Source organism: Rhodotorula graminis (genome assembly GCF_001329695.1).
Source record: "Rhodotorula graminis WP1 unplaced genomic scaffold RHOBAscaffold_20, whole genome shotgun sequence".
Classification (NCBI taxonomy): Eukaryota; Fungi; Basidiomycota; class Microbotryomycetes; order Sporidiobolales; family Sporidiobolaceae; genus Rhodotorula; species Rhodotorula graminis.
Window position 1 is genome coordinate 135,633 of NW_017264947.1, and position 10,270 is coordinate 145,902.

Consider the following 10,270-nt stretch of genomic DNA (forward strand, 5'->3'; position numbering starts at 1 on the left):
AAGGACGGCATCACGATGCTCTGGGACCTCAACGAGGGCAAGCACCTGTACTCGCTCGAGGCCGGCGACAACATCAACGCCCTCGTCTTCTCGCCCAACCGCTACTGGCTCTGCGCCGCCACCGCGTCGTGCATCAAGATCTTCGACCTGTGCGTCCTCTCTCGTGTTCTCGTCTCGTCGAGCGGCACTGACCTCGTCTGCCCCCTCGTCTTCTATCGCCCTCCTCGACTCGCCCTCCTTCTCGACCTTCTCAACTCGCCCTCGGCCTCTCCTCCTCGCCTCTCTCTTCCCTCCTCTCCCTCCTCTCCTCTCTCTCCCCTCCTCGCCTCTCTCTTCCGTCTTCGTCCCTCACCCGCCACACCTCCCTCGACCGTCCACTCCTCGCCCTGTGCGACCTCGCCTTCCCAAACGTCCTCTCCCTCTCGCCCCTCGCCTCGCCCGCCTCGCCCGCTCTACGTCACCGTCCCGCCTCTTCGCCCACCTCCCCTCGACCCATCTCGCCCCGCCGCACCGCCTCGCCGTCGCCTCCTCGTCCGCCTCTCCCCCCTCTCTCTCTCGCCCCTTCTCCCGCCTCGCCTCGCCTGCCCTCCGCGCCTCTCCTCGCCTCGCCTCGCCCCTCCCTCCTCGCGCTCGCCCCGCGCTCGCCACTCGCCCTCGTGCAGCGAGTCCAAGTCGATCGTCGACGAGCTCCGCCCCGAGTTCGACCTCGGCGCCAAGGCCCGCGAGCCCGAGTGCACCTCGCTCGCCTGGTCGGCGTCCGGCGAGACGTTGTTCGCTGGTTACACCGACTCGGTCGTGCGCGTCTTCTCGGTCGTCTAAGCGGCGACGCCGTGTCGAGGAGAAGGTGGACGGACGTGTTCTCTGTGGAGCGCCCGGGTCGTGCAATCACACACTGCTCGAGTCTCTCTCTTCGCGAGTGCGAGCGAGAGCGTGCGAGAGAGAACTTTCGTGTCGAGAAGAGCGAGAGAGCGAGAAGGCGAGGGTAGTTTACTTCAGGGGAGGCGCACTCTCGCCGCGACTTGGGAGAGATCACAAAAGCGCGTTGCACAGATTCAGGACAAAAGCGAGGGGGAGAGAGGGGAAGCTACGGCATCGAACGGTGCGGGCGCGCTCACTGACGCCGCTGGCGGCGCGCGACCACGTCGACGAGCTCCTTCATGAGCGCCGTCCGCGAGGCGCTCAAACGGCCCGCAGCGTCGTGTGCGGCAGCCCTGCCGCCGTGCGTCGCCGGGTGCGCCGCCGAGTGCGCCGACGTCGAGAGCGGGCGAGGTGCGGGCGCCGAGCGGGCGAGGTGCGGGGTCGGCGAGTTCGAGAAGGTCTCGGTCTCTCACTTGGGCTCGAAAGAGGTGAAGAGCTCGAGAGCGGCGTGCACGACGGTCCTTGCAGGTGTGGCTACCGCGGCGCGACTCGCTCGAGCACCTTGCGCACGAGCCCCGCCACCTTGTCCGCCTCGTCGCCGCCCTCCTTGCCCTGCTCCTCCCACCGCCTGACGACGCCCTCGACCATGCCGATGCGCTCCTCCTCGCGATGCTCGTTGAGCCACCGCACGTACTCGGCCTCGGTGCGGCCGTGGAGGACGTTCGGGAGCGGGAGGGCGGCGACGTTGGCGCGCGCGAGGAGGTGCTGCACGAGGATGAGGGTCGGGACGTCGGCGGTCTGCGCAGGGTCGGCGAGCGCGGCGAGGTCGAGGAAGAGGAGAGGGCGGAAAGCTGCGGCGTGACGAGGGAGAGGAAGAAGGTCAGGTTCGGGCTCGAGGCAGACAAGAGGAACGAGTGCGGCGCACCTCGCAAGGCCTTGAACTGGTCGCCCATGCTGTTGAGCCCGAGACCGTGACCGGCGAGGTACTGAGAGATGGCAAACTCGAGCGCGGTCGTGTCCGAGGTGAGCTTGAGTTTGCCGGCCTCGCTGAGCGGGTGGACGAGCGACGCATGGAGGAGGAACGTCTGGACGGTGAAACGGGCGAGGTCGAGGGCCCTGCGGGTGCGCGAGAGAGAACGGCGAGGTTCAGGACGTGCTGGCGAGGCATAAAGAGAGAGAACAAGGGGACGCACCACTCCTTGGCCAAGTCGCCGACGCGGTACGACGCAAGATCTCGTCCTTGACGAGCGCGAGCTTGTCGACGAGGTCGGTCATGTACGAGCTCGTGCCGCCGACCGACATGGGTCCGTGCCCGTGCGCCGAGTCGGCCTCCTTCGAGTAGTCGACGCGGTGCATGCGCGACAGGAGCGTCGAGTACTCGCGCCGGATCGACAGGATGAGCGGGTTGATGATGCCGAGGTAGACCGACCGAGTACGCTGTGGGCGAGGGCGAGAAAGAGGTCAGGCTGGATCGACCAGAGAGGCCGAAAGAGAAATAGAGGGCACGCACGTCGACGGACGGGCGCAGGATCTCGTTGACGCTGTCGGTGTGGTCGGCGAGGGCGCGCTCTAGTGGCAGCCAGAGGTGGTACAGCGAGCTCGTGAGGTCGGCGTTCTGGTGCTGCGACGGCGTCGCGAGCGGGCCGAGGAGCGACATGGCGGCGTGGTCGTGCACGATCTGCAGGAGCAACACGCCGTCAGTGCGGGAACGGCGTCGAGAATGGAAAGAGTGAGACGCACAAGGCCCTCGGACCGGCTGACGAACGTGTCGACGGCGCGACTTGCGCCCTTGGCGACCGCCTTGACGAGGAGGGGGTCGAAGCGCGCCGCGTCGAGCTCGTTGACGATCGAGCGAGCCGTCGTCAGGCCCTCGTTGGCGGTCGGGACGGTCGGTGGTCGAGCCGAGAAGGACGGGGTGAGGGACGACGAGATCGAGAAGGCCGACGTGACGGCCTCGGTGAGCCGGTTGGTCGACCGCGTGAGGTACAAGGTCTCGAACGGCTGGATGGCGCGCAGGACGAGGACCGTCTCGGTGCTCTGCTGGGCGAGGGTGTAGACCGTGTCGGTGTGGACGGCGATCTTGGAGAAGAACTCCTGGAACAGGCGGAGGAGGCGAGGGTAGCCCGTGCTGAGGGTCGTCTGGATGAACGAGGATGCTGCGGGACGGGGCGACGTCGTCAGGTTCGTGTGCGTGATGGTCGGGTGAACGTGCAGGACAGGCTCACAGCGCGCCGACTCTTTTGCCTGCGTCTCGAACGCCTGCGCGAGCGTAGTCCAGAAGAGCGCGCTCGGCTTGTTGTCGAGGACCTGCGCACGAGAGCTCGTCAGTGCCTGCTCAACGTCGCAAGCCGAGAAGAGGGAAGGACGGTGACGGACCGTCATGGCGTCGTCCAGGAAGCTCGTCTGGGTCGTTTGGTCCTTCTTGAGCCGCAGGACCTTCTCGAGCGTGTAGACCTGCAGGATGCGAGGTGTGAGCGCCTGCATCGGGAGCATAGGCAATAGAGGATAGACGCACCTTGATGCAGACGCTGCCGAGGTCGGTGACGAGGTTCTCGAGCCGGCCCCAGAAGACGGCCGACCACTGCGGCATGGTCGCCTGCGTCGGCTCGTTGCGGGTGCGCGACTTGTACACAAAGGCCGACGCGGCGTTGACGGGCCCATCTGTCGAGCACGCACGTCAGGAGGAGGCTTGCGAGGTAGAGAGGGAGCGAGCCGGGGCGCACCTTTGCCGCCGACCTCGCGCGAGAGCGAGGCCATGTCGAAGCACGCCTTGACCGAGCGCAGAACGAGGTCGTTGAGGTCGGCGAGGAGGCTGTCGACGAGTGAGGGTAGGACGAGGAGGTTGTGGGCCGTCTGCAAGGAGGACGCGAGAAGAGGGTGGTCCTGCGTCGAGTCGAGATCGGGTCAGTGCCCGGCTGACCCGAAGAAGAGGGAGAGGCGGTACGCACGAGGTCTGACAGCCCTCGATGCACAGACGTCTCCATCTCCTGCACGACGTGCTGCCGCGACAGCTCGACTGCAGGAATCGCCGCCTCGACCGCGACGAGCGAGCGGATCGGCAACAGCGCCTCCGGGTCGTCCTCGGCCGGCTCGACACCTTCTCCCGCCGCGACGAGCGTCTCTGCGTGACATAAGGCGATGTCAGAGAGGCCGGCAGGAGAGGAAGAGGAGGAGCCGACGCACCGATTTCTGCCAAAGTGAGGGCCGCCTCCGCCATCGCCCTCTCTCGCCGCTCGCCGACCCGCTCGCCCCGCTCCGTCTTTCCTCCCTCGGACGCAGCTCCATCAATTTCGCCCATTTGCGCCTCGAGGCGGCGCGCGAGCACCATGAACCGCTGAGAGCGGCGTGCGAGCGAGGCGGCGCGGCGAAGACGGGTGAGGAGGAGGAGCGAGGACGCGAGCGATTGGTGCGGGGTGGCGATCTTGCGCTGCAGCCTAAGCGGGATGCAGGAGTCAGTTCCGTGCGGCGAGAAGAGGGGTGGGAGGATCAGGGACGCACCTCGTCACCCCACCTTCGACCTCTGCGAGCCCCCGTCGCACCTCCGACAGGTCGTTGTCGAGCCCGCCGAGGCTCGCCGCCTGCAGCAGCAGTGACGAGTGGTGCTTGGTGACCTGTCGGACAAAGGAAGGAGTCAGTGAGGCACTCTGTCGACGACGGGAGGAGGAGAGGAGGAGGCGCACCTCGCCCTTGAGCTGCCGGTTGAGGTCCTCGATGCCAAAGTTGAGCCTCGCGAGCGCTGCCGACACGTCTCCCAGCCCGTTCTCGCCGACGAGGCCCTTCATGAAGCCCGTCCCGCCTGCTGGCGCGCCGGTCGGCGGCGCCTCGCCCTCGGCGGGAGGAGGATAGTCCTCGCCGTTCAACACGGCATGGGCGAACGCGTCGGCCTCGAAGTTGGGGTGCAGGAAGGTGGGATACTCTGTCAGGCGCAACTGGTCAGCTCTGGTGGGCCGGTAGGACGAGAGAGAGCCGTCCGACGCACGAACATGGGGGTCGGGAGGAGCTGATGGCGGGATGGCGGGCATGGTTGGCGGCGGCGGATGGGCGTGTCGGGTACGCCGCTGGAGCAGACCAAGCAGTCGCGCGCCTCACTCGAGGCCGAGGGCGGGTGTCGGAAGGGAGCAAGCCCTCGTCGTCGTCGGCATGTGCCCCTCTTTCGCTCGTCCGCTCCCTCGGCCGCCCCAGCTGCAGCTTGGACGCCTTTGCTCCACTCCAGCAGCTCTCAGGAAAGGCTTGGCCAGGAGCTGAAGCCACTCGGGCTTCTGCGACGACGCCGGTCTCGCTCGTCCGCTCTCATCGCTGTCGCTGCCGTGCACAGCGCAGCCTCCTCAGGGTGCCTCGCATGGAGCACCGATGTGCGCCGAGCTGCTCTTGCGACCGGCTGCGCGACCAGCACTGCTGCTGCACGAGCGTTGTCGGTCGCCCTCGTCCTCGCTCGCGCCGCTGTCGCCCGAAGCCTCTCTCTGCGGCGTGTGCCTAGCTCGTTCTCGGTAATCTCTCGTGTAACTGTCCGAGGAGTACCTCGCTCTGCCTGGAGCGCCCGGCAGCCAGCAAAGGTGCGGCCACCGCGCCAGGGGAGAGCGCATCCTTGTGCAGCGACGAGAAGCGTCCGCGCCACGAGCGCAGCCGCGCTATGGACAGCTCGAGATCCTCGGACCCTGTCGAGCTCTCAAGCGCACATAGAGAGAGGCCGCACGCGTCCTGAACGAGAGAACATGGCGAGCTGAGAGCGCGCATCGCTCTCACCGCTTGGCCGCCTTCTCCTCACTCGCTCACCTGCAGACCTCGCCGGTCGAGCAGCAGACGCCTCGCGAGAGAGCCCAAGTCCCCGACGGCTCTTGAGCGCTCCCCGCACACATCCTCCACGCGGCACCCGAGCCACCGGCCCTGCTCGCCGCTCGAGCAACATCCGTCGTTCCTCGCTCTTCGCCCCCGCCATCGACTGTACAGTCGCCTCTACATCATGGGCGTCCTCATCTGGCACGACTGGGCCCGCCTCCTTGCCCTCACCTCGGCTTTCTGTGCGTCCATCTCGTCCTCCTCCTCCTCCCACACCTCGAGCCCGCTAACTCCTCCACGCCCCGCTCCCGCAGCCGTCGGTTGGGCCGCCATCTGGGCTTTCTTCTACCGCAAGTTCTTCTGGGACTTTGTCGGCGCGACTCTCGGTCCCGGCGGCCTCGTGTGTGTCCGCGAGCCACCCTCCTCTCCTCGTTTCCGGTTGAGCTGACCCTCTCGTCGACCCCGCGCGCAGTCCGCCGCCTAGCGCAGCCATCTTCGTCAAGATCATCGTCGACTTCCCCGTCCTGCAGGTCATCAACCTCGTGCGTCGTCAACTCGTCGCGCACGAGCCGCCTCAATCAGCCTGACCTGTCACCGCCTCCAGGTTAACGCCCTCGTCACGCTTGGCCTCGAGTGGCCGCTCCCGCCTGTCGCTCGCCTCAAGATACACGGCTCGATGAGCTTCCGGGTCGCGCTCTACATTTGGTGTACGGGCGCAGCCTGTGAGCTCGCTCTCCCTCAAACTCGCGCTTCTCGGCCGGCGACGATTTCTGACACTTGGACCTGCTCGCCCGCAGCCTTCGTCTACCAGACAGCGTTCCCTGCGCTCTTCTACCTCGTGGCGGCGATGGCTTACGGTCGTGCTCTCGCGTGCGTCCACCTCCTTCTCGCCCTCCCCTTTCCCCTTCTCTCCCTCGGCTCGACATCTGTCGGTCCACAAACTGAGTCCTGCTCTCCCTCACTACAGCAAAGGCGAGACGATCGCTTCCGAGCACAAGCCCGCCGCGTCACCTCGTCCCGTCAAAGTCTGAGGCGTCCAGACGGGCGCCGCTCAGGCCTCCAGAAGCGCTGGTTCGCTTCCTCTCGTTTCTCTCCTCGGTCCTCTCTCTCGCTTTGCGCACCTTGTCTAGCAGTACACAGACGCAATGAGAATGCAGGTCTATCTGTCTTTGAGCGTGTCGGGGTCCGGAAAGAAGGGGGTATCGACGAGAGGAGGGAGGGAGAGAGGTCTAGAGGAAGAGGTCGAGGGCGAGGACGAGATGTCGCGGGGAAGAAAGGCAAGGTGAGGAGAAAGAGAGAGAGAGACAGTCCGTGGCTGCGCACGACAGCTCGCACTCGGCGAGTCAAGCGCCCTGGGGTGCGCCCGCCGTGCGCCTCGCCGCCGCCCTCAGCGCCTCGAGCGCCTCCCTCTCGCGCTCGTCGTCACCGCCCCGCGTCGCCCCACCGCGCTCCTTGTCCTGCTCGTCGCGCAGAGCGAGGACACGCTCGGCCTCGGCGGCAAACTCGGCCGCGACCTCGAGCTCCCACTCCTCGGCGGCGGCAAAGCCGCGCAGCTCAGAGGCGTACTCGTCCCACCCGCCGCGCAGGGCCCACAGCTCGTGCGGGAGGCGCAGGGCCGACGACGAGGTCGAGGGCGAGGGCGAGAGGCGCGCGGCGATGAGGTGCAGGAGGATGATGGGCGGGAGGGTGACGAGGGCGCTGAGGAGCGTCGGGCACTGGGGCGACAGCGGCGCGGCGGGGCCGTTGCCGACACTCGGGCTCGGGGCGGCCGTCGGCGCAGACGGCGCAGACTGCAGCGCAAAGAGCGCCGAGGGCGTGAGCGGCGCCTGCGCGTCGCTCGAGGCGGCGGCGGCGGGGCCGGCACCAGCCATGTGGCGCGGGCCCTCGATGGCGCGGCACAGCACGCCGAGGTCCTTGCTCGCGCGCACGACGACGACCATGGCCGACAGGGCCTGCATCGCCTCGCGCATGGCGCTGAGCGCGAGCCGGCTCTCCCTGCTCGGGTCGGGCCGGCGCGCGCCGCCGTCTCGGTCGCCGTCGTCGTCGTCGCTGCTCGAGTCGCTCGACTCGTCGTCGAACGTGCGGCCGGTGCGGCACAGGCCGCAGCCGGTGCCGCGGCTCGCCGCCGGGCAGGCCGACGGCGCGGCGGCGGCGGTGGTCGAGGGTGCGAGGACGGTCGCTGGGGTCGACAGTCCTGCGACGAGGAACGCCTTGAGGCGCGCCTCGAGGAGCTCGAGGTCCGACAGGAGCCGAACAAAGGCGATGTCGGCGGCCGAGGGTGCACGGGCTGCTGCGGCGGACGAACCGGCGGCGCCCGAGGCTCGCGGCCCGCCGAGCTCGACGGCAGGCAACGGCGGGCTCTGCGGCGGCGACGGCGTCTTCTTGATCCCGACGCCGCCGAGCAAGCCCCGGCGTACCGGCAGCTGCGTCGCCGCCGTGGTCGCCGCCTTCTCGCCCGCGCCCGGTGCGCCCTGGCCCTTCTCGAGCGCATCTGCGCCCGCGCTCGCCGCCGCCGCCGACCCGCCGACCATGCCGATCGCGCGCGCCGACAGGTGGAGCATGCCCTTCCAGCTCGCGGCCGTTGCGACGCTGACGACCCACTTGTCGGCGTCGCTGCCGCCCTCGAGCCGCGTCACGACGCGCACGACGGCGTCGAGCTGTGCCGACAGGTCCCTGAGCCAGGGCGGACCGGCGGTCGCAGCTGCGGCGGCCGCCGCCGCAGCCGACGACGACAGGACGCCGCTGCTGCCCGTCACGGGCGTCGGGACGGCAAGGTGCTGCGGCGCCGTGCGGCCGAGCGACAGCGAGCGCAGCTGCGACGTCGCGCTCGTCTTGAGCGGCGGCGGGACCGGGTGCGCGACGCCGTGCAGGCCGAGCGACGACGACGCGGCGGCGGCGGCGGCCGCAGCTGCGGCGGCAGGCAGCTCGCCCGACGACCCGACGGCGCCCTCGGTGCGCGCACGGGCGCACACGTCGGCGACTGCGAGTCTAGCACTCTGGACGAACGGGCCCATGACGCGGTTGATGAGCTCGGCGAGCTTGACGCGCCAGGGCTTGAGCGTCTCGTCGACAAAGTGCGGGAACCCGGCGCCGGGCTCGGCGACGAGGCGGAGCGCGTGCTTGACCTCGTAGGCGCAGCGCACGATCTGGAGGTTGAACCGGAGCGGGATCGAGAGCGAGTCGGCGTCCTTGACGGTGCGAGGGGCGGCGAACAGCGCGGGGGCGAGCGCCGGGTCGGTCGGCGAGGCGACGAGGAGGAGGGCCGACAGGCGGGTGAGGAAGAGCGACAGGGCCTTGAGGACCGACGAGCGCAAGAGCGTGCGCAGGAGGTACGTGTCGTGCGACGCGGCCTGCAGCTCGCTGTGGAGGGAAGAGGCGTCGGTCAGTCGATGGTCGGGCGTTGGAAGAAGGACGAGGAGGAGAGAGAGAGGGGACGTACGCCGTGATGAGCTCGCCCACCTCTTTTGCCCGTGCGAGTCTCGGCGCCGCCCTGCCCTTGCACACGACGGCGTGCCCACCAAACGGGCCCTCGGCCTTGTCGGCCGCCTTGTCGACGATGCCGCCCGGGCCCGTCGGGACGGGGAGGAACACCTTGTTGACGGCCTCGCCGAGGCGCAGGCCGACCTTGCCGACGTACGACTCGGCGAGCTGGTGCAGCTGAACGTTCTGGCCCTTGGCCGACACGTTGGCGTGCTGGCCGAGCGCGTGCGCGTGGCCGTGCGCGCCGCCGAGCGCGGTGACGGGCGTCGCGGCGCCCGAGTGCGCGAGCGGCGTCGCGCCGAGTACGGGGCTGCGAGACGGCTGTGCGCCGCCAAACGCGCCGCCGCCGCCGCCGAGAGCGACGTCAGGACCGAGCGAGATGGCGCGCACGGCCGTGGCCGTCGCGCGCGACGTGCCCGGCTGGCTCTGCGAGCTGCCGAGCGCGAGCCCGCGCCCGCGACCGAACGACGCCATGAGGCCGGGCTTCTTGGCCTTGGCCGCAGCGGCAGCGGCAGGAGCCGGCGCGGGCGGGCCCATCGACGAGGCGGACGACGCCGCGGCGAGCTGCGCGACCTCGACGACGCGGTCCGACGACTTGCTGCGCTGCTTCTTGGACGACGACGTCGCGGTCGAGGTCGAGCGGCCCGAGCGTTGCGGGCGCAGGGCCGACTTGTCGTCCGACGACGAGCGGTGCGGGCGCGCGCCGCCGGGCGAGCCGGGTGCGGACGCGGACGCGGGTGCGGCGGCGGGCGTTAGGGCGAGGTTCGAGGGGAGCGAGGGCGACTTGAGCGGGGCGGTGGAGGGTGCGGGTGCGGGTGCGCCGGCGGCGGGCGACGACGAGCGCGAGGTGAGGGCCGAGAGGGAGGCGCCAATCGAGCTGCGGCGCGACGGCTTTTGCTGAGCCGGCGCGGGCGCAGGCGCGGGCTCGGCGTGCTGCGAGTCGGCGGCGTAGTGCTTGGGCGAGGTCGAGGTGGAACGGTCGACGAGGACGGGCGAGACGGGTGCGGTCGACGGGGTGGAAGGGTGCGAGCGCGAGGGGGACGAGTTGCGCGAGAGGGAGAGGTGCGGGAGCGAGAGCGTCTTGGTCTTGAGCGACAGCATCGTGTCGTGGGCCTAAGACGGGCTGTGGAGGGTCGACGTGGGGGTGGTGGTGGTT

At 69.4% G+C, this 10,270-nt stretch overlaps 4 protein-coding genes across 4 annotated transcripts in view; 2 read left to right on the forward strand and 2 right to left on the reverse strand.

Moving 5' to 3' along the window:
- The window catches only part of RHOBADRAFT_65778 (guanine nucleotide binding protein beta subunit), a gene marked incomplete at its 5' end in the record, with an annotated part of 3,322 nt that extends 2,416 nt beyond the window's left edge, over window positions 1-906 (forward strand). Inside the window, 2 exons of the mRNA XM_018418773.1 lie at window positions 4-149; window positions 663-906. Of these exons, the coding sequence (XP_018267686.1) occupies window positions 4-149; window positions 663-819 (303 nt within the window). The 3' untranslated portion in view covers window positions 820-906. The remainder of the gene's footprint in view (window positions 1-3; window positions 150-662) is intronic.
- A 486-nt stretch (window positions 907-1,392) lies between these two features.
- Window positions 1,393-4,880, reverse strand: RHOBADRAFT_19205 (uncharacterized protein; the record flags this gene model as incomplete). The annotated part of the gene is made up of 13 exons (XM_018412478.1): window positions 1,393-1,709; window positions 1,784-1,974; window positions 2,048-2,295; window positions 2,369-2,536; window positions 2,599-3,014; window positions 3,084-3,165; window positions 3,235-3,312; window positions 3,374-3,519; window positions 3,582-3,741; window positions 3,807-3,979; window positions 4,042-4,292; window positions 4,357-4,469; window positions 4,539-4,880. The coding sequence occupies 13 exons, from the start codon at window positions 4,878-4,880 to the stop codon at window positions 1,393-1,395; spliced, it is 2,685 nt and encodes an 894-aa protein (XP_018267687.1).
- Window positions 4,881-5,818: 938 nt separating this feature from the next.
- Window positions 5,819-6,801, forward strand: RHOBADRAFT_56477 (uncharacterized protein; the record flags this gene model as incomplete). Its single annotated transcript, XM_018418365.1, has 5 exons — window positions 5,819-5,876; window positions 5,949-6,036; window positions 6,107-6,176; window positions 6,239-6,504; window positions 6,602-6,801. 5 exons carry the CDS (start codon window positions 5,819-5,821, stop codon window positions 6,663-6,665), a joined length of 546 nt encoding a protein of 181 aa, XP_018267688.1. The 3' UTR covers window positions 6,666-6,801.
- On the reverse strand, window positions 6,763-10,260 carry RHOBADRAFT_56478 (uncharacterized protein). The gene is made up of 2 exons (XM_018418366.1): window positions 9,074-10,260; window positions 6,763-8,994 (listed from the first exon to the last, which is right to left on the reverse strand). The coding sequence occupies exons 1-2, from the start codon at window positions 10,213-10,215 to the stop codon at window positions 6,978-6,980; spliced, it is 3,159 nt and encodes a 1,052-aa protein (XP_018267689.1). The 5' UTR covers window positions 10,216-10,260; the 3' UTR covers window positions 6,763-6,977.
- Window positions 10,261-10,270: the final 10 nt, after the last annotated feature.